Source organism: Falco peregrinus, chromosome 5, assembly GCF_023634155.1.
Source record: "Falco peregrinus isolate bFalPer1 chromosome 5, bFalPer1.pri, whole genome shotgun sequence".
NCBI lineage: Eukaryota > Metazoa > Chordata > Aves > Falconiformes > Falconidae > Falco > Falco peregrinus.
Genome location: NC_073725.1, coordinates 30,675,233 through 30,702,866, shown reverse-complemented (window position 1 = coordinate 30,702,866; position 27,634 = coordinate 30,675,233). Strand labels below are relative to the sequence as shown.

The window sequence follows — 27,634 nt, the reverse complement described above, 5'->3', positions numbered from 1 at the left end:
TTAATCTGGTGATTAGACTCTGACTAGCCCACACAGGACAGCAGCGTAATTTCATTTTCTGTTACTGGAAGGCAGTGCCAACTGTGCCTTCGGATCAACCGTATGCAGTTTCAGGGTTTCTTAATGTCAGAAGAGGGAAGACCACTCTTACTGTACCAAAGCATTTGTTTTAGGACAGCTAAGGAATACCAAAAGGATAGAAGAATACACCAAAGCAAGGAAATCATCCTGTGCAAAGAGTTATATTAAGAAAGAGGGGATTAACTGCTCAAAGGAATCAAAGGAATAAGAATTGTGAATCTGATTTTTAATTTTTTATCACTGTGCTGTATTTGACTGGGATAGAGTTAATCTTTTTAATAGTAGCTAGTATGGGCAGTGTTTTGGGTTTGTGCTGGAAACAGTGTTGGCAATACAGGGGTGTTTTCCTTACTGCTGAGCAGCGCTTACACAGAGCCAAGGGTGTTCTGCCTCTCACCCCACCCCACAGCGAGCAGGCTGTGGGGGGGACAAGGAGTCGGGAGGGGACACAGGCGGGACAGCTGACCCCAGGGATATCCCGTCCCATATGACGTTGTGCTTGGCATATAAAGCTGGGAGAAGAAGGAGGAAGGGAGGGCATTTGGACTTAGTGTTTTGTCTTACCAAGTGATGGTGATGCACGATGCAGCCCGGCTTTCCTAGGGATGGCTGAGCACCTGCCTGCCCATGGGAAGGGGTGAATGAATGCCTTGGTTTGCTTTGCTTGCTTGTGCAGCTTCTGCTTTACTCACCTGTGAACTGTAACTGACTTTATCACAACCCACGAGTTTTCTGACTTTTACTCATCCAGTTTTCTCTTCCATCCTGCTGTGGGGGAGTGAGCAAGCGGCTGTGCGGGGCTCCGTTGCTGTCTGGGGTTAAACCACAACAGGCTGAGATAAGGACAGTTTAATAGGTAAAGCAAAAGCCCGCGTGCACAAGCAAAGCAAAATTCACCCCTTCCCATCGGCAGGCAGGTGCTCAGCCATCCCCAGGAGCACAGAGCTCCATCATATGGCACTGTTACTTGGGAAGAGAAATGACATCACTCTGAATGTCCCCCTGTTCTTCTTTCCCCAGCTTTATACGCTGAGCATGACATCATATGGTATGGGCTATCCCTTGGGTCAGCTGGGGTCAGCTGTCCTGGCTGTGTCCCCTCCCGACTCCTTGCACCCCCCCGCCTGCTCGCTGTGGGGTGTGGTGAGAGGCAGAACAGCCCTTGGTGCTGTGCAAGCGCTGCTCAGCACTAAGAACACCCATTTCTCAGCACTGTTTCTAGCAAAAATCCAAAACACAGGCCCACACTAGCTACTGTGAAGAAAATTAACTCTATCCCAGCCAAATCCAGCACTAATTGATGTTCTTTCAAGACAGATGACTCTGTGGTGTGAAATCTTGGCATGAGATGGAATGCCAATACTTTATCTTAGCTGCTAGATTAACCCAGGAATGAGTATACTGGAGTTTTTTAAATCAGATTGTTTAAATAAGATGATTGTTCATACATTGTCTTCAATACGAATAAGCCAAAGTAGTGTTGTATGCCTATGACATCCAGTAAAAATATTGTAATAGTACTACGTGGGTTATAAACATAGTCAAATCTTGACAAAGAGACAAATACCATATGATGGCTTATTTGTTGCCCAGATACTATTTTTTGTGTGTGTGTGGTAGTGGAGTAATCTCATCTTCAAGGTAATAGAACAATACTATAAATAAGTAGGTTGTTTAACAGGGCTTTTAAACTTGCGTTTCTGAAATCATGTTCATGCAACGGAGGTGGAATGAATAGAAGCATAAGGTGAGGCAAGCAGAGAGAATGTATTGCACCAGCAAAATGAGTCTTTGGATCCTGTGTAAGCACCGAATGTAGAGAACCGGGGCATGATCAGGAAGAAGTTGTGCGTGTAAGTACACATGCCTTTTTTGATCAAACTAGGCAGAGAAGCAATGACAGAAAATACCAAAGTAATTGTACAAGGGAGATTTCTTTAGGACAGCAATCACTGGACACTGGAAACATGTATGCAAAATTAATTTCAAGTTCAACACTTAATTATCCTTTATTCTTAAGGGGAACTTTTTCATCTGGAGTAGTAGTTCTACCTGACAGTGGTGGTGTTTAGGAGCTGGCAAGATGTTCTTCTCTTCCTTACTGGTTACGTAATTTTTCTCTCTGAAAAGATGCTTTTTATTTTTTCTTGCTTTTCATGCGTTCTTTAGATTGCTGTAAGACTGGCATCCACAAAGAGACAGAAATGGATACTGTAGAAATCCTGAGGCCAGCTGCAGTTGGTTCAGGGACCTTGGCAAACTTGAAGAACCTGTAGCCTGCAGGGGTCATATGAACTAAAAGTTTGTAAGAAAAATCTTACTGGCTTCCTCATGGTACTGCAGGTGTTTTATAAATAGAGGTGATCTTAAACAGGTCCAGCGAAAGCAGAAGAGGAAATCAATCTGTTCCTCAGGAAAAAAAAAAAAAAAAAAAATCGTTACAATGTTTGCTTACATTTTTGGGTGAGACCATCCTTTAAGTTCTCAGGGTTATAGAAATGATGAAATGTAAATAACTGCTGTTTTGGAAGAGTTTATACTCAGAAGTTATTTTGACTTGACCCTTGTTCTTAGTCCAGTATGGAAGGCAGAGATAGAAACATTCTCTTACTCATAGCTTTATTTTTCTGAGGAGAGTTTTAGTCGCTTAATTTCAGTTCTTAAAAGAAGGGAAAAAAGAAAATCTGCTGTCGCACTTATGGAAGTGTAAGACCTTGGTTTGATTTTCTTTTTAAATTAATCTACTGCCCCTTTTATAGGGTAAGGTAAGAGTAAACGGGTCTGATGTTTATAATTTACAATAGAAGCTTGTTATTGCTGGGCTTACTGCTTGCTTTTTATTTCATCTTTCCTCCGCCACCACCCCACCCCCAATTAAATGTAAGCTGCAGTTTGCAGATGCTGATCATTGCACTGAGCAACTGGGGGAAGATGCTGCCAGCGCTGCTAATATAGTTGGATGTTTCTGTGTCACAATTCATTGGATAAGTTGAGGAGATTGCCAGCCCCGGAGAGGTCCAGCAGCAATTTGTTATACTTGAAGCATGCTGCTTTGCAGACACAGGCTTTAGTGGTTGGTTGCAGTGAGAGGGGAGTAATGGCATTTAGGCAGTGCTAAATGAAGTTTTCTGTCTTGTACCTTTTCCCACTGTAGGTCTAATAGCTTTAACATTTGCTTGAATACAAAATTCCGTAATACTTTACTGTGTGACTATCACATGTGCTGTTTGCTCATGTCTTCTTTATTCCCTCATCTCTTTCTGCTCTAGCAAAAGGATGCTTCTAGATAGACCCTGAAATTGCATTTGCGAGTACAGGGTTATAGAGACAAGATAAGGGATGCAAATGCTGACTTTTCACTCATGCCTGTTTCTTTAGGAGATAGGTCTGGTTTCCTTGTGCTTAACATTTACAGCTCGTTCAGCAGTAAATTTCATTTGGTAAGCATTAACTCATCTGCAGATGTTAGAATTCCAGTGATCCTTCAGAAATGCTGTTCAGATCCAAGTTTATTTCACAAGTGGCTGATGGACTGTGTTAAACTGTTTTTCTACTTAAGTCAGTGTTCTGCCAAGTATCTACATCACTAGGAAAATCACAATTGTCAGGGAGAGACTGAAGACTTGAAGCCAGTTCCTTTAACCAGTTTATTATAGTATATTGCGGGCAGTGGAGCAATGAGAAATTACTCCATCTGAAGCTGTGGTGGTGTACACAGTTCCACCTCATCAGGCAAAATGTTTTCAACTTGGGCCGGTGCTGAGTGGCAGAGCTCTAGGAGGAGTTTGGAAGCTGCTGCTCCTGCAACTGGCCTAGAACTTGCAGAATTCTTTTGTGCCCAGCGAACAGCCAATGCCTGTCATCAGCATGAAATTCACTTTGTAAGAAAAAGTGGAACAAGTAATCAAAATTACCTATGGACACTTCTCCTGGAAAATACCACCTCTAACCAAAATGTTAGGTAGAAACAGACATATGCGTTGTTTCACCATATACGAGAAAGGGATAACTGATGCTGGTGTTGTAGAAACGTCAACTCTGAGACCTTTCCTACTGGTGGCAATAGTACCAATTTGCTTTAGTTTTCATTGTGTGCTGTCAGTAGCTGTAGTGTTACATACATAGCCAAGAAGTTTGGTGAACAGCCTGATGAAATCCAGAGGAGGAAGGAGAGCTTGCTGGAAAGCCATGTTTCCCAGAGGCTTGTCAAAACAAGAAGAATTCGGTGCTCTTTCATAACTTGATGTGTCTGTTGAGGGTAGGGAGTGGCTGGGAATACACTGAATGGTTGAGATGGGCTCTGCAGGAGAAGCTCATTGTCTGGTGTTTCATTCCCTGGGGCCTCAGTTATTGCAATATCCTTTGTGGGAGTGGACATGCCTCACTTTATATCTATCCACAGTACTGCTGGAAGCATCCTCTAACTACAGAACATGTTCTTCTGACTGTATTTTCTCTCTCTGCCCCCGTTTTGCTTTGTTTCTCCTGTTTCTGCAGAATATTTCAAACAGCGGCTCATCTTCAGAGGAATTAGTGACCTGTGGATACCCTTCCGACCATCTTTCCTTCCACACCAAAAGTTCAGCACCATTGTTGGTCAGCCATCATGGCCAACATCCTGGAAGGCTTGTCCCCCTTCCAGTTAATTTTCAGGGCTCTTCCTTGCTGCCCTTCCTGCTTGTCCGGCAAAGGAAATGTGGTGTCATCCTGCCTGCCTCCTGTTAAAACTCCTTTTTGTAATGCCCATAGAAACCGTGGTGAACCGTTGGGGTCTGGCCTGAGACTACAGCTTACTATGGTAGTGAACACTGTCTCATTTTCTTTTCTGTCTCTGTTCATCATGAGGTCTTAGTGGGCATGTGTTTGAGATGTCACCTTGTTGGGGACAGAAACCATGGGGTTTGTTCTGTGCTCATACGTCTCCTTCCCTCATGGGGGGTCTTGGTTCAGGACCTAGCTTCTGAACTTCATCTTCATATATCAGCATTTAATCACATAAAGGTTTGAATTAGAAGTGACCTATAAAGATCACCTAGTCCAGTCCTCAAATAATATCATTTATAATGTCACATTTATAATTCATGTCAGCTATTTGTTGTTAATATTGCTATCTGATGCCTTTGAAGACTGGGCTGCAAGTTGACAACAATGCAATAGGTTTGCAGATTAGGAAATGGAAGATCTCACCTGAAAATGGCAAGACGATGTTGATGTCTCTTTAATTTGCCTTTGGCATAAAACAATGAGAGGTTTCATTTTACATTAATATGTACAGATTTTGTGCCTTTACTTGAAAAAGCTGGAGTGTTTTCCACAACAGATGTAACTCTGATTTTGAGCCAGATTTCAAGGCAACTGAGGTTTGTCTCTGGGCAATTAAAATCCTCAATTAACATATTAATTATTTTTCTAATGACATTATAGTCGTGGGTTTTTTTGTCTACTGAAGGGAAAAGAAAATGTCTAATTTGTTTACTGGTTTGTGAGATATTTAGCTAATTTACACACGAGAATTTGTTAGTATTTGACTTGCAATCACAGAACTGAACATTTATTCTAAGGGATTTTATGTTTCCTGCTGTAGTGAGGTGGTTAAAATAGTGGCTGCAGCTAGCAGGTGCAACTAGCAAAACTGAAAAATACAGGAGGTCTTTACCTGTTTTCACTTGTTGAGATAGAAGGAACAAACATTTGTAGCATAAATAACAAGTACTACCTTTCTTCCTCCGATCTTTGTAAAAACTGAAAAACCTTTCATATATCAATCTGTGGAGGTTAAAAGAAGTCATTCTGATATCTTCAATGTCATTTTGATTCCTTCAATGCAAAGATAATACTTAAACCATGCAGCAGGCAGCTGTTAATTAACAGCATATTGGGGCTGATGCTGGTGGTGGCCAAAGAAGGGAGTGACGGAGGAACAGAAAAGCATATCCACAGGAAGAACATACCTGCTTTTCTGTTCTTCTCAACAGAATTGTTTATTGGCAGAGCAGCTTGTTGTCTCTTCTGTTAGCACGGCCGAGTGCAGCGCTCCATCTCGGTCTGAAGTGGTTGCTCAGTATTTGGCAGCAGGCTGTGGTGCCAGATCGGCCCCTGTGCATACTGAGCCCCGGTAGTCGCTATCTCTGGAAAAAGGCTGTCGACCGCTGAATGAAATATTTTTTCAGCTTTAGATGGGCTTTCTTGTAAAGACTGAGCTGTTATTAACCAGCGCTGCACATCATGACTGGAGTTCTGTTGGGCTAGTTACTACACAAACCACCTCAAGGCAGTGAGCAGTTCCCGGGCTGAGAGCACGCAGTACAGAAAGCGTGGGCAGCAGCGGGAGGCAAGGGTGCTGTGGAGATGTGGTCACATACAAGTAGGTGCGCGCACACGTATGTAGACATGTAAAACAGGCATTGATTTTAGCTGTTTGCATGCCAGCTTTACCATCATCAGGGTTTTATTTTTTTATTTCCTAATAAATCATTTTATTTCCTGAACATTTACCGCAAAAAGTGGTTTTGAGTAGGGATTTGAAGCAAGATGGCAGGTACTGGCAGGATACGTGTCTCAGGATCACTTCAGGCCGGGCATGGCATGGCATGCATGAAGATGATAGTAATATACTTGTATGGTAAGCAGAAAACCCAGAAGGTACCCAGACACTACCTAACAGGCAGGATGGGGCCGGGGGCAGGTGTCTGCTGCAGAGACCAGCAATGGCTTCTGGAGGGAGAGGGACAAACTGGAATGAAATGAAAGGTGGAGGAGGAGCAGGGCAGATGAAGTAGTAGCAGAAACAAAGGAGGTAAGAAACTTGAGGGGAGATGGTTCAAGGCACGTGCTGGGCTTGTCAGAGCTGGACAGCAAACCAGAAACCTCCACGTTAAATGATGGGTGGTGAAAGAGATGATGTTAGAAGAGGTGAGATATATAAAAACAGAAATCGGGGAGGTAATAAACATCAATTGAATCAACTTGAATTCACCAGTGTTTACAGAAGGAGAAATAAGCTAGGAAAACTCCACTGCCAAGTGGACTCTGCTCCCTACTTTTCACTTTTCTCCTGGATCACCCTAATCTCATACAGAGAGCTCAGAAGAGACTGCTCATCTTCTGTGGATGCAGGGCTGATTTGGTTGGAAAACCTCTGTTGTTTCCAGCCAGAAAATGAATGGGTACTCAGCCCTCAACAGAAACAGCAAAGCTCCTGTGTTTAGGTGTTCCTCTCACCTCTTTATCATACAGGCTGAAAACACGATACTACTGATTTCCCTGGCCTTTGAGATGATGTGTTTGTGTATGCATTTATTGAAATAAGTGCTTTTTAGACTTTTCATGCGCTAGCAACTGGCAGATGAAGTCACGGACTTAGGAGGGGAGGGCAAATGCTGTATGAGTGCCATGTGAAAACCATATAAAAGTGCCAGGAAACGTGCAATCTGCATGTAAAGATGGGAGTTCATAGGTCACCAGAGACAGACAAAAAAGAAATCCAGGAAACGGTGTTCATCAGAGCGATGATAGTCTTTCTGATCACAGGCTCTCCAATTTACCTGAAGTGCACTTCAACTGCAATTACATTTCTGAAGCACTTCATTTAACATAAATGTACCCCTGAGTAAATCTATTTGGATGTAAGATAGCGCTTTTCCTATCTATTGCTATGAAAGTTTGAACGCATATGGGCACACGTGCCGCTCGTCCCGGGGCAGGGGTGTGAATGCGCGGCGGGTGGCCAGAGCCCCGGCCACAGCGCGGCACTGGAGCTGCGCTGCCTGGTGGGGTGTCTGGGGCTGGCCAGGCTGATGGCAGCTGGGGCTTCTGTCAGGCTTGCTGTCAAACCCGAGCGACGTTGCTCTTTCTGGATTGAATGGGTGAAAGTATCACGACGCATCCTATCGCCATGCAAAAAATGCTTCCTGTGACTTAGCATAGGTTTTGCATGATGTGCGAGACAGGCAGTTGAGGTAGATAGTTATATTTGTTTATTTTTGCTTCCCGTTCACAAATGAAGTGACTTGAGGCCGGCAATGCTGAGGTGCTTTGAGGGAGGAGGGGGGAGAAAACTTTTTTGCAGCACCTTGGGGTTGCGCTGTCTGCTGCAGCTACACTCAGCACAGCAGGAGGCGGCAGGGGGTGCGTGTCTGGAAGCTCTTCCTTGTTCCAGAGTTTTGCTTTGATCATGCAGCATCCCTGGTCTGCCTAACCTAGTGGTGTGATGTGGGTGGCTTTGAAGGTAGGAATGGAGCTGTGGGTTTTTTACGTTGCCTATGGAGAATGAAACTTTCTTTCCATGAAAGCTACATTAGAATTGGATTAGAGAGAGACCTGTACTTTTATCCCAAATCACTAACAGCAGAGACATTAAGGAGAATGCTGTAGTATATAACTTTTTGCTGTGGGCAAAGCTATTAAATCTAAAACCAGCTTCTGTGTGACTGAACAAAACTCACGGTGGCTGTGGTTGTGAGACGTGGTTTTACAGTGGTGCTTGTTTGGAAGACTTCTTGTTGTGTGCACTCCTAACAGCTGAAAAAAGTGCGTGTGGATTAACTTCTCTGAAATTGTCTTTCAAGATGATGTGGCTCTTTGCCCAACTTTGAGATCACCCTGCTTTATATCCCCATAAATACGCTTTTTCAATAAAAGCAAAGAGTCACTAGACTCTAGGCAGCCAGTAAATTTGGAACTAAAACGGATTACGTCCATGAGATTTAGTGACTTCTGAAAGGTGGAGGGAGTTGACCAAACAATGTGTACTTTTGTTTAATTTCATAGCTATTATCTGTTTTGAAAGCCTTTTAATCTCAGGGGGGTATGATCAAATGACATTGTATTGTTTTATACGTCTTTTTTTAGCTGAGCTTTTCTAAACAGCAGCAGATCTCCCTAAATTCATTACTTGCCTTTTGCCTTTGTTCTGTTCTCCATTTTTGTGATGCTCTTGAATTGACAATGGTAGTGGTAGTTTCGATCATGTTGTTTGTAAGACTTTTCTTCTTGCCTTCTCAACTGTGTTGAGCACAGAGCAGAAACCGATGGCGGGGGTGGGTGTTAGGGTGGGATGAGGAGCTGGGGGCATTGGGCTGTCTTGATGCTGAGGTGCTTTCCCTGCTGGTGCTGCGGAGAAGCTGTAAACCAGCGTGCCCTGGTCGCAGAAGAGAAGGGGAGGAAATTAGTTGAAATACAGACGCCATAAACATTGATGTTGTGGTTGAATTGTGGATGTCTTTCACTTTCGTTTATTATTTATTTGAAGTTTTATTATTGCATGTTTGGAGAGACTTTTGTCCTTGTTGATTAGCTCATCTTGATTAAGATTGAAGTTTCTTTTTTTCATCCCTTCTCTCTGTATGATTTTGTGACAAGTGGTTCTTTTAAAAGTGGTTGAGGTAGGTAGAGAAGCAGAATTTTGCTCATTGTATTCTGCGGTCTGATCATGGACTGTCTGGGCTATGTTGGATACACGGTCAACTCCAGTATGGTACACTGAAATTTACTTCCTTTGTCGCTGGTCCCTGTGAATATCCAAGTTTATCACTAAATTGATGGGAAGCAGAAATGCTGGTTGGCTGCAAACCCTATAAGCTCACTCAGTGTGAGGATTTTGCCATGAAGCTGAAGATCCACTGATGGTGTCTTTTGTTATCTTTCATTTTCTTCCTAAGTTAAAAAAATATGCTGCTTAATCTTATAAAGTCTGAAAAGTTTGTTGTAGTTAATGCCATTTTTTTGCTTTTCTTTTCTTTTCTTTTTTTAACACCTGTATTGCAGCATTGAAGTGTGTGACAACATCTAGCTCTGCTGGAACATAACGTAGTACACTGTTAACATGGGTAAGATATACTCAGTACGGAACAGTGAAACAAATCAATCAATAAAATGTTGGCAAAGACAGGGAGGTTTTGGTGGAAAAAACAATGTTTTAAAATGTCGCTTATGTTGGTTATGGGATACATGCTGAGTTAACCTCATTGACCTTTTCCCCAGGAATTGATGCGCTTACAATTGGCGGGTCATTATGCTGCTCCACCTGTGTAGTGTTAAGGTCAGTGTGTTTTTCTGATTATAAAAACCATTCATACCATTCCATTATAAATTCACTACCATTCATATAATGGAATGTGCCAAAGCTCAGAGCTGGTTGCAGCTGCCCCCGGTCCATGTTTAAGATCAAAGTGGTTCAGGTAATTTGAGCACCTTTTCAACAACATATCTAATCAAGCTTCATTTGAAGTGACTATTTGTTGTTTATGTTTTGGTTTTTGGTTGGGGGTTTTTTGGGGGTTGTTTTTTTTTTTTGTAACCTTTTAAGCATCCATCTGATGTCAGTGTTGGTTTTGTGTGGCCTGCCCAAGAATTCTTACTGAATCAGGACATGGTAATTATAACATCATAGCAAGGAGGTCCTGGGAGCAGCGGGCAACTGTAACATTGCAGTTGCACGCATCCATGCGTAGGCAAAGCACAGAATGCATCAACCGCTCACCTTCACAAGGCATTTTCTGAAACCTGCAGCTTCTAACTATGAATTAATTCTGAGTCATCACAATGCACAAATCGGCCATCACAGTAGACACTAATGTGTGAGATGCAGGAATGTATGACTGCCACTAACCACTTACTAGGGGAACCTGTGAGATTTTGTGCATGCATAACACACTGCTGCTGTACGCATCTTCCTGCACAGCTTAGTCTTCTGAACTGTCATGCGTTATCAAAGAGAGCCAGAATGTGCATTAAAGCTTATCTAGTGTTATTTCTGTTCACCGAAATGTTGTTATGGTTGGGGCTGTTGTTTGTGTGTTTGCTTCTACATTATTCTTTGTTACTAATCATAAAAATAACTTTAATTCTGTCAAGAGTAAGAATTCAGTGAACAGCCATGTATGTAATAGGTCATTGTGTTCTTCCAGTTTCATGAGGACGTATCCTTTCTGAGTTAAGCTTTGCACTTTGCAGTAGCCAGCGAGAGCCTGGGGCGCTGGCGGGGTTTTTTGGGGGGGTATTTGGAGCCCCTGTGCACGTTAAGCAGTGCTGTAAGTGCTGAAGAAATACATGCAGCCACTTGGTGATGTCAACTGAGAATTTGCGTGACTGTGTCCAATAACACTCCTCCTTTCGTCTCTCTGTAGCTGCAAATGTATTCTACGCTGAATAATGTGAAATTTTCCTGTATGTATGTGCTATGTATAGTGCATACAGTCTCACAAAATGTGGTGAAGACTCATGGGAAAACTCTTTGGTGAAAAGTAATCCTTGAATGTTCTAGCTTATGGAAACTGTTCACGACCTGACATTTCACATGACAATAATTTGAATTTTGCAGCTTTTGCATCAGGTAAGTACACCTTCAGATGTATTTGGCAGTTTCTTTTTTTACGCTGGAAAGAAGATGTATTTCAGTTAGGCCCCAGTCTAAAAACTAAATGAAATATCCCCCCAGAAAGGTAATGCAGGTCACTGTAGGATTGTATCTTTTTTCTCAAGTGAAAAGTCTCAACGAGCATGTTTAGTAGCAGAAGGGATATCAAAAGGATGAAGAATAGAATTTTAGTAAAGCATAGGGCATAATACCTGTTTAACTTATGAGCAAATTCAAATCTTACCTGAGTGCCAGAAGGGTCTGTTTTGCAGGATTTTCAAATTCAACTGTCGTGATGATTCTTCCTAAGTTTTAAACAAGTGCGTCCCTCACTGCTACCTAAATGTCTTAATGATTTTGGGCCCTTAAATACAACACACAGGAGATCCTGGAGGTTGTATTAAATACCTCCCACCAAGAATCCTGCCAGAAATAGGTAGCAGGAAGTAAGTAAATTAACTAACCTGCTGCGGCACACTCAACTGGCCTGTGATGCTGTGTCTCGTCAGGGGAGTCTTCTGATTAAGACAAATTTGGTCCTCAGACTATATAGACAGCTGTCTTTGGATGTACCAAAGTGGTGCAAATCCTAAGTACTTGTCGTAGTGCTGTCTATTAGACGTATCGTCTACCTCTTACTGACAAAATCCATTAACTGAAAGTGCAGCTTTGGCTCTGTGGCTGCCACTCTCCTCTATGTATGGAGGAAAAAAACCCACCAAACCAACCCACTTTTTAAATTGAAGAAAGTAGTTTCTCAGTCCCCATCCCCGTGTCCCCTCTCCTCATCCTCTATGGAAAATGTGTTGAACTAAGTTTGTAACAATACTTAAAGTGGTTTCTGGATACTGTTTTCTCCTTTACTGTTGTTATTAGAAAAAACCCCACTTTGTTTCAGTCTCAATATGGACTGCTTCAGGAAAAGCAAACTACATGCACGATTCAGCCTGTGGCCATGAACAGTATGTACCTGCAAGGGCATTTACTTGACCTTGCCGATAAGCCTTTTGAGTTGCGTGTAGGCATTTGAGATAAGTGCCAGTATTTGTTGGCAGTGTGAAGACCTGACAGGTACAGGGAGTGCAGGACCCTTCCAAATCCTTGGGAAAGCTGGAGCACTATTCACAGCCCTGTGTTTAAATACCTAATTTAGCTTCTTGCATTAGTTTCCCTGCATATACCCTGTATAGTCAGAGTAATGTTCCTGGTGATATTTCGGAGCACCCTTTTCTTTCCCTTAAATGAATAACCAATATGGAAAAGTTGGCCTCATTCCAGCACCCAAATCTCAATGCAGGCTGTAAAAGACTGGAGTGAAAAGGTAGAATCACAACCCCACCCGCCGCCCAAAAAAAAAAATAAAAAATTATGGCACCACCAAAATAAGTTTCTCAGTTGGAAAGGTGTTAGTGCTGTAGTACATGGTGGCTCCTGAAAGTAATTTCTAGCTTTTTAAGGGTCTTTTCTAGAGGAGATGAAGAACAGCACGTTAACCTTTTGCTTTGGATTTAGTCCTTCACTGGGGAGGAGGGCTTACATTGATCTGTTGCTTATAAAAAAAATCAGCTCTTGTATGAGCATTACATCGTATTTGGTTTATCTGTGGCTGCTGTAGCACATGTGCTTTTTGTAGTATGCCGGGTGTTTACATCAGTAAGACACACAGCAATGATTTTTTTTAAAAAAAGCCTTTAACTAGAGTTTATCATATGTGGCATTCATCCTTTTAATCATACAGGTTATTTATGGAGAAAAGTTCTATTGGTGTTCCTATGCCAAACATTGTTAGTGTAGACCACTTACCTGTGGTTTATTTAGGACTCAACATACAGAAACCTTTCAAACATTCTTTGGCATTGTAGTTCTTGAGCAAAATCAAATGATTAAAAATACCAGTGTTAGAAATTTTTTTATAAAACAGCACACATAGGTAAGAACCTGTACTGACAGCTATTTCCAAGCAGAAAACATTCCTGCATATCCAAAATTTTTGCAACCCCTTTGTTTTATACTGTACCTTATGCAGTCGCATTGCCTTTCTTTTTGCTAATGATAACCAAAAAGACTTAAAGATTGCCTCTAAAACTTTGCAGCTCTTCTCGTAGGTTTTCCTGATAAGCCAAAGAACCGATAGATCTACCAAAACCTATTCGGCTGCTAAAGGGATGGTGGTCGCCAACCTGCAAGCATCAACAAAATCCTCCGCCTTGCCCTGCAGATTCAGCTGGGTGCTGGGGTCCCGTGGGGGGAGAAGTGTTAGGAGGTGAGGTGGAGCTGAGAACCAGATCCCCTGCTCTCCTAATGTCTTTTTAATTAGAGTAATATAAATATTGGCTGGGATGATAGTTATGTCTTAATGGAGGAATTAAGAAATAGATTAATTTCTGGCACAATTCCCTCTTCCTGTTTACGTCAGTCCCTATTTCCAGCACCAGTTTAATTGAAGGAATGATTCTCTGTGCTTATTATCTGTCAGCCTTGTAAGGGAATAACTGTACATTTGGGAAAGCACAAGGGGGTTTACAGGCACCAGCAGAAGCAGAGACATGCGTTAAAAACCAGCATGACTGAACACCAGTCATTCAAGTTGTTAGGAAAAGAGCACTTGCAAGGAAATTTGGTAAGCTTGCTATTCTTCCCATTATATCATGGAAGTGGAAGGCTGTGAAGATGGGGCTTTCCAGCAAACCTTGAGTATTTAGGAATTTAAAAGAACCCCAAATGACCCAGTGGGACAGGATCGGCTTCAAAGTCAGTGGAAGTCAACAAGAGTTTTTCCATCACATCCAAGACATGCAAGATCTGGCCTAGGCTAAAATCACTTCAGAGGAATGGAAGAGTTTTTCAGGGATCCGTACCCACATGTGCAAGCCTGCAAGCCATCGTCTGTACTGGAGAACCATGCATTGATGGCATTGGAAACAATATTTGCACTGCGTGCCTTTTGGAGTCTTGATGCTGTTTTAAAATCTCTTGTTGCTCTGCTGGCCGTTGTCAGCTGGAAGCTCATGGGCCTGAGAAAAAAAATCTGCAATTGAAAAAAAAAAAAAAATAAAAATCTGGGAAAAAATCTGAGATAAAAAGCTTTATAACTTCTTTTGGTAAAAGACAAATATACTTTTAACTTTCAGCATTTCCATACTGGGCACTTGCATTGCTTCCATAGTATTTTGCAGGTTTGCTGCTTGAATGACATGTAGAAACACTTTTGACATGCACAAATATTTTGATTTTATGGGGAAGTTTAAGTCTGCTCTCAATGTGGCCCATCTCTTCAAAGCCATCAGAGAAACTGGCTGAAAAAATACATTATTTTGTGAAATTCTGTATGATAACAGACTAATTAAAATCAACAAATATTTCATTTTATTAATATTAAATCCTTTGCAGAGCTAGTTGCATAATGAAAAAATGATTCTGCAATACACTGGGAAAGCTTCATCACGTAAGTTATCTCTGACTTATGTGAATATATACTTTACTTGCATTGGGAATTTTAAAATAAAAAATATAAATGCAATATATATTTTTTTTGTACATTGCAATTTAAAATAGTCCATTCTTTATGACACTAAGGTTTCACCTCTATGAATTTCTTTGCTTCTTGAAGAAAAATTATACACTTGATGCCTCCTTTAACATGGAAGAAAAAATCCACAGCAGATTTGATATTAAGCTGAAAATCTGTCACAAAATCCACACAGAAAATATGAACGTATTTTGTTTCATTTGTAACTAAAATTTTCCATCAGAATGTGAACACACTGGACTGTATACAGACAAAATACTAATTAGGGAGAATGGAGCTGGAACGGGAATAGCGTTGGGTTATGTATAAGATCAGGTCCTGTTCCTGCTGGAGTTGCTTTGATCAGATTTCTGCTATGTTTTTGTAACGGCTTTTGAAATACCATAACGCCTATTTCTGCAGACCTGTAGACATAAGGAGATTCCCTTATGTGAGTAATCAATTCAATTAGCGAGGCTGTGTATAAATTTTTTTATAGCCTGTCTTCCTGGGGTGATCAGACCTCTCTGCTTCTCTCTGTCACTCCCTTACTTAATTACTCTTGAAGCCATTGGCAATTTCAAGTGAAGCGGAGAGGAGTACTTGTCTTTGAATTAAGTTTCTACAGGTCTCAGGGAGAGTTGCTGGGGTTGTCTGTGCCTTTGCTTTGGGTCTGTTTTTGCAGTGGACAGCAGGAAGCTGGGGCTTTAGCAGAGGTTTGGTGGTGATGGGTAGAGCTCTGCAGGAAACAGCTTTGTTAATTCCACTGCTTACAGGCTGTTTGTTTCCAAGAATGCTTTCTGAATCAGACCGAAATGTCTTTAATGCAAACATCCAGCTTCTGATTAGAGGTTAGGAAAATACAGCAATCGAGTTAATTTATCACTGGTATTGAGAGGAAAAATACCAGAAACGTCGGTACGTGGTCATTAAGCTAATGTGTTACAAGTGATAAATCTGTCGTATTAGTGTAATTTCTGTTTGTGGGTCTTATGCAGTGGTGGGTTGACCCTGACTGGATGCCACGTGCCCACGAAGCTGCTCTGTCACTCTTCCCTTCTCAGCTGGACAGGAGAGAAGATACAATGAAAGGCTCATGGGCCAAGATAAGGACAGGGAGATCACTTACCAGTTACCATCATAGGCAAAACCAGACTCGACTTGGAGAAATAAGTTTAATTTGTTACAAATCAAATCAAAGTAGGATGACGAGAAATAAAACTAAATCCTTGAGACACCTTCCCCCCCCCACACACTTCTTTGGCTCAGCTTCACTCCCAACTTCTCCGCCTCCTCCCTCCCAGCAGCTCTGGGTGATGGGGAACACGGGCTACCGTCAGTTCATCAGACCTTCTCTCTGCTGCTCCTTTCCCCTCAGAGGCAGGACCCCTCACACCCTGCTCTGCCCCAGCCTGGGGTCCCTCCCAGGGGACACAGCTCCCCATGAGCTGCCCCAGCTGAGCCCTTCCCAGGAGCTGCAGCTCCCCATGAGCTGCCGCAGCGTGGGGCCCCCTCGGGCGCAGCCCCCCGGGCACAGCCGGGGTCCCCCCTGGGGGCACCAGACCTGCCAGCAAACCTGCTCCAGCCTGGACTCCTCTCCCTACGGGTCACAGCCTCTTCTGGGCATCCACCTGCTCTGGCGTGGGCTCCTCCCCAGGCTGTAGGTGGGTAGCTGCTCCGCCATGGGCTCCTTGGGCTGAGGGGGACATCTTGCCTTGGTCTTCACCATGGTCTTCACCATGGACTGCCAGGGAGCCTCTGCTGCGGTGCCTGGAGCTCCTCCTGCCCCTTCCTGCGCTGGCCTGGGGGCTGCAGGGCTCTGCCTCTCAGAGTCTTCCTTCTCTCTTCCAGCTGCTGTTACACAGTTTTGTTTTCCCTTCCTAAATATGCTGTCCCAGAGGCACTGCCACTGTGGCTGGTGGGCTCAGCCCCGGCCAGTGACGGGTCCCCCTTGGGGCCAGCAGGCATGGGGGAAGCTTCCAGCAGCTTCTCATAGGAGCCACACCTGTAGCCACCCTGGCTACCAAAACCTTGCCATGCAAACCGGCTACATACAAATGAATTCTTACAGTGCTTGAGGATCCTTAATGGAAATACCTATTCAAAAGTCAAGTTTTAACCTCACTGATGTTCTAGTTTTACTGCCGAAGGTTAAGCCAAATAGTGTTTTATCCAGCAAGTAACACTATCAGTTTAAAAGTAGCATCTGTGGACCAATGCGTGCATCGTTGATTTGTGCACAGTACTGGGCAGTAGGTGGTTCCTGTTGCCCGCAGGCGAGCAGGACAGAGTCCCATGCCAGGGCATCCGCCGGGGTCAGGCTGCTGGCGTGGCCGCAGCCTTGCGTGGTACTGTGCGTGGCGCTGTGCGTGGCTGGGGCTTCCTTCCAGAACTCGGGTTTGACAGTTGCTGAACTGAATAGCTTTCCAACTTGTTTACTTGTGCAGGCTTCTATAAATGCTAGGTAATTAAACTGTAGACTGTCATTACAATGCCCTAGAACCTAATTCTTGATGGATTTAGGACATTTTCTTGATAGAGGGGTTGTTACCAGAAAAATAGGTTAAAAAATGTCTCCTTTGGGCCTTACTTTAAGTGCAGTGTTAAAAACCGTGATTGCTGCTTTTCTGTGAGGTTTCAGTGGCACCAAAAAAGCATTGGGTTAAGTATAACTAATGGTCCTCATTAAAATTAAATGAAAAACTATGGCTTGAACTTTCATTCAGAACCATCCTTGTGCTTTTGTCTGTGTGTGAGTGAAATACAACTTTTCTGGTCACCTTTGCAGCTGTTTTGAAAACTCTCGTGAGACCTTCTGAACACAGGACTACAAACTCTTTTTCAACGGGAGTAGAAGAGAAAAAAGTGAATCAGAACCTGATGCAGTAATGTGAGCTGGCTTACGTGCCTGTACATATGATTGTGTGACACAACGTAGTAATATCTAACTATTGTGTTATGGGTGTACTAGCAGCCAAGTAAGTGTGGGTGAAGTTCAGAAATACTGTCACAACAGGACTGGGCCACCTCTATGTGCAGGTCCAGTTTCTCTTGATGGTAGTCAGCGGGCTTGTCTCTCTTCTACAGTTGTATTTGGTTGGAGGAGCCTGCACCAGTTTGCTTTCTTCATCTACTTGATCTAGCTTTCCTCCAGTTGTTCTGGGTGGTTTCTGCTTGGAAAATCTGCTTTTTGCCCATACTTGTTTTCCAGGGGAAAATTACCAGGTATCCTTTCATCTAACCTTGGCTAGCTGTTCCCCAGAGAATCTTCAACACATACCTTAGAACTGTTTTACAGTAATCCAGAGGAAGAGAGAGTTCCTGAACACAACTTCTGTTCTCTTGTGTAAGATTATATTTTTGTTCACTAGGTAAAGCCACCACATATTCTCTTTGTAAAATCTGAATCAAGTAGAGACTGTAATACCAGAACTATTTATTTCCTCTTGGGATAGGAATCCAGTTTCTTTGCTTTCTCATGAATACAGTTATTGTAGCAGCTTATTATTATATATACAATCAAAACATAAATAACTTTTAAAAGAGGTGAAGCAGCAATCTGATATGGAGATAAGTATTTGAGACTAGTTCCACCTGCCTAGGAACAGCGAAGTCTCACCCTTTAAACTATGTCTTCTGGGTTCTATCAGCAGTATTAAGGTTTTAATGGCATCGGGATTATCTTCAAGAATAAAACACTTGATCTGAGGTATTACTAAGCATAAATCGTTTTTTCTTTACAAAATAAGAACTTGATCTTCAAAATCTTTGTTGTAATAGTTTTTTCTTTAAAAAAAAACACAAACCCACACAGAAAACTTCAGACATTTAAAAAAAAAATTTAAAAATACAAAAAAAGACCAGGATGTTGTCATAATCTCCCCAAGAGCATATACAGATGTAAAAAGTCAGTCTGTTGGGAACAAGCATGCTTAAATGTGAAAGCTGAAGTCTTAATACTTGCAAGCAGTTTTCATTGTGCCCTCCAGTGAACTCGGACAAAAAATGCAGTAATGATGAATATATTTCAGTGCCTGATGTTCCAGTTTAAATCCATGAGAAGTTTAGTTTCTTTGGAAAAAATGAAAAATGTGTTAGATTCTATTATTATATTTGCATAGGAAAAAAACATTTAGATGCCACGGTCTAAAAACTGTTTAAGTCAGTCCTCACCCTTTAAATGCTAGATGTGTTTCTAGGTGTTGAGATCTCATTTTAAGAGTAGTTGCTGTGATAAAGAAAAATGCAGCTTGCTGCTCCACATGTTTGTCTGTGTTTTCCAACAGAATAGGTTGCACATGGATGGAATCCTTTGAAGCGGTTTAATTAAGATGTGAACTCTTGATTTTCCAGGTCTGAATTAGCCATTGTTAACTGTAGCTGTTGACATCTGTATGGGTTTTCCTTTGCTTTACAAAGTCACTTTGTCCCACTCTGAAGTCAGGGGGAGTTTTGCCTTTAATTTTGTTGGAAGCAGGATCAAGCACACTCGGCTGGATGGCATTTCTGGATTTGTCTGGAGGTGATATGATAATAACAGGAGCTTTGCAGCCCATTAATTTTCAAATGTCAGAGTATTCTAGGCCTCGTTGAAAGGTAGAAGATGGAGCTGAGGGCATGCTCTAAAGCTAGTGTCAGGTTGAGAGACTGTTTTTTTTGCAGTGGTTTGTTGCTGTTTGTAGATCAAAGCGGTGGTTGATGTAGGCTTTAATATTTGATAGCCTGCTAATAATACCTACCTGCCTCACTGCATGAGGAGGTTAGGACAGTGATACTTCAAAACACTTTTCTCTTAAAGAAATACAGATGGGGGTAAGAAGCATGACAGAGTGTAGGGGCAATGAATGAAATAAGAGACTTTAAATGTTCTTTTTGCTGTGGAGTGGAGGTCAGCTACCATGGACAGCTGGAAGGAACCATGACTGAAAAGAACCTCCTTCCATCCCTCAGGGGTTTGGGGTGTTTATTGTCCCCACGTGTTAATCCAGTGCCTGTCCTATGGCTGGTACAGCAAGTGATGCCTTGTGCCATGTCCCTTCCTACCTATGAGTGAGGGAAGGGTGGGAATATTGATGAGTGAGGAAGAGGAGATGATATGTCCTGAGAATAAAAAGGAATGCAGAAGAGAGGAAGATGCATGGCCACCTGGGAATATGGTAGGAGCTGTCACATGAGGAATGTGGCACAGAGGAACAGGGACCTTGTTGGGACAGAGGAAGGCAGGAAACCATATGCAGTTCTTGCAGGGAATGGTGCTTATGGTGTTGACAGAAATTTTACAGGTCGTAGCAATGATGACTGTCTTGTGGTGTGTGTATATGGATCCGCTTGCGCTGCACACGGGAGTCCAGGCAGAGAGGGAAGCATGGGTGGTGGGAATACTACATGGGTAGATCTGAGCTTTGCAGGGTAAGTCCTTTGATACATATGCACGTGGCCCTTTCATTTTCAAAGGTTCATACTCATGCCTGAAGGGGTGTTATTATTAAAAACTTCACTTTTGATATGGGTGCTTGGTTGCTTTCTGTTGCCTTTTGTGTATATGTGTTTTATACATAATAAGCTATGCCTGATACCTGTGCAATACGTTAGGCAGCTCTTCTTCTGTGTGGTAGCAATACACACTGCAGTCATCACACAGGCTTTGTTTTTAGCAAAACTATGGTCATGGTGGAAGGTATAATACATTTTTATTGGTAGAGAATGGTGGGATTTTTATAACTCTCTCACATCATAAGAAATTAAGTGGGGTTTTCTGCAAAATGTTTTCAGAGGAGTCTTTGGACTCTGGGGAAGAGATACGGAAAACGTGGGGCTGCTTCTGAGCAGAGAAATGACTGTACCTGACAGTTCTGGAAAATGTACATTACTGGATATCCTTCTGCAACTCACATTTACTCTACATCATTTTGTTAGTAGTATCTTAAATTTTGCAAGATGTCTTCACAGGTTTTCCTGTAAAACCCTGCTGCATTTACTGGTATTACACTTTTGAAAAGATGTGTACATAAAGTGTACATAGTACACTGAGTATTTTATTTTCTCTGCTTTGACTTTCTCTGTACCACCTAGTTTGTAATTTTAGAGATGCCTAGAAAATCAGACTATTCTTAAATAATCAGGTAGTAGTTTAGTATGTTTTGGTTTTTTTAATATGCCTTATATTTCTATTTCATATGCCTGACTGTACTTAAAATACATGTTTTCTGCCACCCGCAGGAGTGCTTTGCCCACTTACCTTTATATAATATTAAATTTTACCACTTGAGAAGTGCATAGACCAGTCTGGTTCCTTCCTATCTAACCTAAGATGCCTAACCTAGGATCCCAACGGTCACCGACTCCTTAGAAAGGGGATGAAGAGGGAGGAAGCTGAATCCTCTCTGGGAAAGCCTTACCTGAACCTTTTTTTAGGAGGAGGCTGTCTCTTCCCTTGGAGTACACGGGGAGTCTTGGGAACCTGCATTCCTAAATTAGCTAACTCAAGTCCTCAGAGCTTGAGGTGGATGAATCTGGGCCCCTGTTAGTGCTATTGAAGACGGTGATATTTTGCATGGGCAAAGTACTTGAAGAACTGAAGCCACTGGTTATAAAAATCCATCAAGTAAGAGGTGTCTATTATCATGTGCTCTGCAGGACCTGAAACAGGGTGTCCAACATGGTCAGGGCTTCTTAGTAGGAGTATCAGTTGATCAGTTGACAGGAGAGTAGCAATGTTTTTTAGCCTGCAGAGGAGAAGAGCATTCCTGTTCTTATCTCCTTCCTCTTAAAACCCCATCAGGTTAAGTAGCATTCCTGTGAGACTGGCGGAGTCCAGCTGTGCAGTGGACCCTGTGAATGCAATGATGATTCTTAAATAGACCGGTGGAGGGCTCAGGCCTTCCGGAACAACTCTCTGCTGAGACTGATGCTTCTCTACTTTAAATAGTGGATTAAACCAGTACCGGTGCCTGGTACAGAACGATTGCTATTCTTGGCAATGATTGTTCTTCAAAAATATTGTCCTTGGGTTTGAAAAGATGAGGAAGGGAGATTTTTAGTCTTTAGTACAACAGTCACTAAGAGTATGTATCTGTGAAGCTGGCATGGTCCATACTGGCCTTTATGGGCATGAGCATGCTTGTTAAGAGAGGCTGTGTTGTCCTGCCAATGAATGCTTCATCTTGCATGTCTTGAGAGGTAGTTACTGACCTGCCGCTGGTACTGCAGCAGCACTTCTCTGCCTGCTTCTGATGTTTAAAACCAGCCAAGTCAAAAAATACAAATTTCTTGGTATGTGCATTGTAGAGCACCAGCAAAGGTGAGCATTGTGGACTTCGGAGTATTTGATAGAAGCATATGAGCAGATCCTACAGTTATTTCTTTAATCTTGTAGTGTGGAAAGAACAGACTGAAGCTGTTCAGTGTTATCTTGGTTTAAGATGTTACCATGTCGACCCTTCTATTGTTTCCTTACAGTTATCTTTTTTGAGGTTTTAAGTTGAGGTCATATTCCATGTTTAGCTGCCCTTGTGTACCTGAATCTGTCCTTTAAAAATATTGGCAGTGTTTTCAGATATATATTTTTTTTTTCTGTAGTGGGTATGTCTGATGGCTGTTTCTCATCCCTTGCTGTGCCAAACTGCTGAGATGACTGTTTTTCTGCTACTGATTTAAGAGAAATTAAGAAATTAATTTTGTTCTTAGCTGCATTTTATTGCAGAAAATTCCTAGCACTTTATGTAGTGAACTGTGAATGGATTATTGCTGTGTTAATACGAATGTGTTGAATGTAAGATTGTTAATTGCTCTTAGACATAAGTATTCTACAGTAAAGAAGCTTGGAGTGATCTCATTTAAAACTGGTAAAATGTTTTTGTTTTCTTGTTTTTTGTTTGGGGTATTTTCCCCCCAGAAACTGTTTGGTTTATATACTTACGGGAGTACACATCTTTCTCCCTGGAAACATTTAATTGGAAATGTGTTGTGTGTATCTTTGAGCATGCTCTTTGGGGTTTTGTTAGACAGCACTTGTTTTTACTTCTTCCAGAAAGAGAAAATGTGGACTGCTCTTGATCATACTTCTTCTTTGTAGGTACTAAGAGTACCCCTGGTTACTGCACTGCCAGCTTTTGCTGCCTTATGACTAATAGGCCTGCATCAGGAATCAATTCTACTCACCGGCACCAAACTTTGCTGGGTTGACCTTGAGGCCAACTCTTTCATTTTGGTTCTAATTTGTGCAGTGATTTGCACATCACTGAAGCGAAGTTAAATGTAAAAGGATACATTAACATAGCAGTACAGCTAGGCTGCAAACACACAAAGGTCAGGAAATGGAAAAATTAACTACCTAATAACATCCATTTGCCCTGTTGCTGATGCATAATGGCTTTGATTTCCGATTAGCATTTATTATAGGCATAAATATATATAGTGCCAGAGATGTGCGACATTAAGACAAATGCACTTAAAGTGTTTTAGTGTTGTTATGTCTTGTATCCCTCTGAAACATTTGCAGCCTTCATTTCAGTCTTCCCAAGAGCAGCAGTTTCGTCTATATGCTCTGCAATATCTTTCAGGGAAAGGGGTGTTAGTAGACCACAGAAGCTTGTGACTCCTTTGTGCTATTAAATGATTCCTTTGGAGCTCTGGGAAAGCATTCCTGTGCCTGTCAAATAACCGGCCCAGTCCTACAAAGTTCTCCATGCTTTCTAAATCCTTTGGCATCATAGCATTCTCCGATCCCAAGCTTGATTATTTTCATGTTGGGTTTTGTGTCTTCAGCAAGTCAGATGCTGAACCATTTGGAGAAGATTTTGTATAGCTCCTTGCACTATAAGACCTTGTTTACTGGATTTGGCTGTACTGTAAGCTATGCTTTAAAAATCTTCTTTGTGCTAGGAGTTGTACCAACAATTCTTCCAAAATTCAAATGTCCAAAGGGATTTTTCTTACATGATGATAAACAAATAGCTGTGATAGGTGGGAGCAGGTTGATGGGAGGCAGTTACAACAGCTGAAACTGTCAGCTCGATTACAGTTTACTTTTGTACTGTATTTCTTCTTACCTCTGCATTGCCTTGCATTTTATATAGTCAATTGTGCTGCGCCCAGAGTGATGGAGAATGCAACTGCCGAATTGCTGTGCAGGTACCACATGCTGTGTTAAGAGGACTGTCCCTAGCCAAAAGGAGGAAATCCATCTTGTTTATTTACATTTTCATGGCTGAGAGTTTGACAGAGGGACAGTGTACCTTCCCTGAAAGGTGCTGGGTGGTGGTGGCTAGGAGGGGACCCTTTGGGCTATGGATGGGGGCAGCAGATGGGGAGATCGAGGGCAGTAGGCCTGCAGTGGGAGTAAAGATGCAAAGGTTGCTGGGAAGAACAGGGAACAGATCCTACATCAAGTCTTTTAGGGCTATGAAAAGCAGGAGCATTGGTTTGGGGGAAGTATTTCATATAGCTGGGCTGAGAGCAGGGCTGGAGGGGAAAGTCCTGCTCTGTGTGAAGCAGCAGTGAGATTCATTCTCATACCTTTTTTGCTTTCACCCAGCTTCTTTACTCTTCCAACTAATAGACCTGAGTTTCCTGTCTTTCAGAACTTACCTGATCCTTATTTATGCTCTAATAAAATAGTTCTACATACTGAAAGCCTGTTTAGTAGGCTCACCTTCAAATTAAAGGTCTGCCTCAAAGCTGTGGCTTGCTGAGTCCCATCACATCACTTTCCGATGACTTGGGCACTGTTGCTTTCTTGCTCGTCTTTCTGGCCCAGCCTCAGGATTTTGCTCTGGGTGTTCACACCTGGGCTGTGATGTAAGTTTTTAAGATCTTCTGATATTGTGTCTCACCCAGCTAATTAAATCTTCCATACAGGCTGCTACTACCTTATATTTCTGTTGGTACAGTATCATTGTTGATGCACATGATACTACTTTCCTGAAAGCTGGTCAGAAGACTTTTGCTGTCCTAACTTACCACTTTCACTAGGCTAGCCTAATTTTTTTAATTATATTTTTTTTTAATCTGTCTTGGCTCCTTATTATATATCTTTTACAAAACACATAAGCCTTGCAAATGAAGGCTAAAAGCTTATCAGGAGAACTTTCATCTCTGGTGGAGCAACCAAGAGACTGACTCCACATCTGATTTGCCTGTGATATCATACTTGACTACTGGCCTAGTAAATTTTCAGATGGATAAATGTGCTGTGTCCCAAGCCTCCCGTCATACAAAGCTGTCTCACTATCTTTCTCAGTACTTGCCCGTGAAATTCTGGTTGTGATGATGCTTGCTGACATCTGAATGACTACATGTGTCTTACTTGGAACCCACTGTCATGCTGGCTGATATTGTCACCTTGTTCCCTTTAATTTCTTCACCTGCCAGTCCTCCAGTGATGGGTTGTATTTTAGTTATTTAGTATCTTTGGTATGGACAGTAAAAGTCCATCACACTTCCATCCTGACCTGCAGAAATACATCTCTGACAAAGCAGTGATGGCAAGTAACTGGTGTCAGTCCAAGTATCTGAAAGACAGCTCTTAATTGTCTGAACAGAGAACTGAGCTGGATCCTTGCAGATACTTAGCCTGAGGTGTATCTCATTATTGCTAAAGTATCACGTACTTTAGATCACAATTGGCATGATTTAAAATAATCCCGCTAATTCCACCACCACCACCACCTACCCTGCCAAAAAAAGAAAAAAAACAAAAACCAACCCTAATATTAAGCCCTACAGCTCTCTAGGGGAAGTCGCTGCATGGCAGCTCTGAATTCTTTGGTGAAATTTAGCCAGCAATAATGGTGTGAAGCCCTTCCAGCCAGAGGATTCTTCTTGTCTCTGCGAGGGAGGTGGTGCAGTTTTCTCAGGTGGTAAAAGAAAAGGCATTGATGACAGCAGTTCTCTGCTGTCCCACTGCTGAACAGCAATTGGGCAAGGAGAGAGTTGTGAATGTGAAAGGGAGAGAACATGGGAAGAAAATCTGTGAGCGATTTTTTTTCTTGATATTTACTGATCACAGGTTTTCTGTGAGTACATTTTTGAGATCAGTTTTCTTTACAATCGGATAAATCATCTGTCATTTTGTTTTGGCTGCTCCTTCCTACTTCTCCTTGTTAGGGATTGCAGTTGCATTTATACGTGGGATGGGGGGGCAGGGGCAAATACCCTAAATAAATTTTGTTTGTTTTCATTAGATGGACTAAGTGCCAGAAATGAGGCAGGTGTTGCTCATAGTTAATCCTCCAAAACTCTCATTTTGAGGACTTTCATGTGGCTGGTTGATCTTTATAGACAAAGCTTTCCAGAACTTTATGAAAAGCAGAGGGAGTGCCAGTGAGAGGGGAGCAATGTCCCTTTGGCTAGTGTTGGTCAGTGTGTTAATATTTTATATCTAAATACTTGTTGCCATAGCTATCTGAATGCAGAAGGACTATTTTTGAGATATATATATATAAACCCAAACCCAAAACACAAGCAAACTAAATTTATTGGAGTAAATGCTTATTTATGCTAGAGTAGCTGATAACAGTAGAAAACCTATGCATTTTCCACCAGTAGTGCTATTTCCATTTCTTGACAAGAAATTAATTTAAAAGTTGTCTTCTATACAGTAAACGGAAAAGTACTTACGTATGTTGTATTACATATTATGTATGTCTAAATGAGGAATGTAAAGGGAAAGATCTTTATATCTGCTGCTTCAGGTGTTGAAAACTAAAGAAACTGGATGTCTCTGATAGAACAGCAATATCGTACATCCTTGTCACCTCGTTCCTCTGGTCCTCTTAGTCAATTTCAGACATAGGAAGTAGCTAAGCAGTGCAGCAGTATTGGCACCCTCAGCTCAGGACAAACTTGAGCTCACATGTTGAAAAAATCATATGTGTGATGTACTTAAGTGTGTCCCTTTTACGACCGAATCTGATAATTGGAGACAAGAGGCTTAAAAGGTGCGAAGAGAAAACCATCTTTCCTGTTACATGCATAGACACCTTGATCAGCAAAGGCTCTCCTCACTGCTAACCATCATACAGGCAGTGAGGGGCGTGGTAGGAAAGGGAAGTCTGGGGGTGGTTTGGTACAAAGAGTCGATGGGTGGAAACACGCCTGGAAAGACTGGCTGTAGAAGCAGGTATGGAGTGCCAGTTTTGAGCCAGAAATGAAGAGGGATTTGTTTCTGTTGACAACTGATCTGTTGTGCTGTTGGGTCAATATTTGACCGTTTGTTGTTCTCACTTTATAATATATTTACAGTGTATATTAGAAGTGAGAGTATAGCATAGCGTGTATACTGTACACACCTCTGCAAAGGGATACAGAGAATAAATGTCAATCTCAAGCCCCTAAAAAAGGGTTATTTTTAAATATATATATATATATATGCGCGCTAGGTATCTGTGATGGATCAGTTTGCTTCCAGAAGACATTGAGAAGATGTCTGCAGGTTTTTTTAAGCTGTCTCATTATGTCTGGGACTCTGTCACCAGGGCTTGGGGTCTGTGAGCATGCTTTAGATAGCTGCATGGAAAACATGCAAAGCTGGTAATAAGATACCAAGTAACTAATTTTCCTAACCTCTTTTCTGCTTATTCGTACAGCCATGCTTGTATTTTGATACCATTATTTAATCCAGATAATGATGTGTGACTATTGCCCCATTTGTTTGGGATTTTTTCCATTTGGGGATTGTCTTTTTTTGC

The 27,634-nt window shown here is 42.0% G+C and overlaps 1 protein-coding gene across 2 annotated transcripts in view; it reads left to right on the top strand.

Moving 5' to 3' along the window:
• Positions 1–27,634, top strand: part of HECW1 (HECT, C2 and WW domain containing E3 ubiquitin protein ligase 1) — a 258,037-nt gene that overhangs the window by 53,570 nt on the left and 176,833 nt on the right. The window contains exon 2 of one of the 2 annotated variants that reach the window (XM_055806061.1): positions 10,063–10,120. The exons of the other annotated variant lie outside the window; for it this stretch is intronic. Within the exon in view, the coding sequence (XP_055662036.1) occupies positions 10,094–10,120 (27 nt within the window). The 5' untranslated portion in view covers positions 10,063–10,093. The remainder of the gene's footprint in view (positions 1–10,062; positions 10,121–27,634) is intronic. 2 annotated transcript variants of the gene reach the window in all.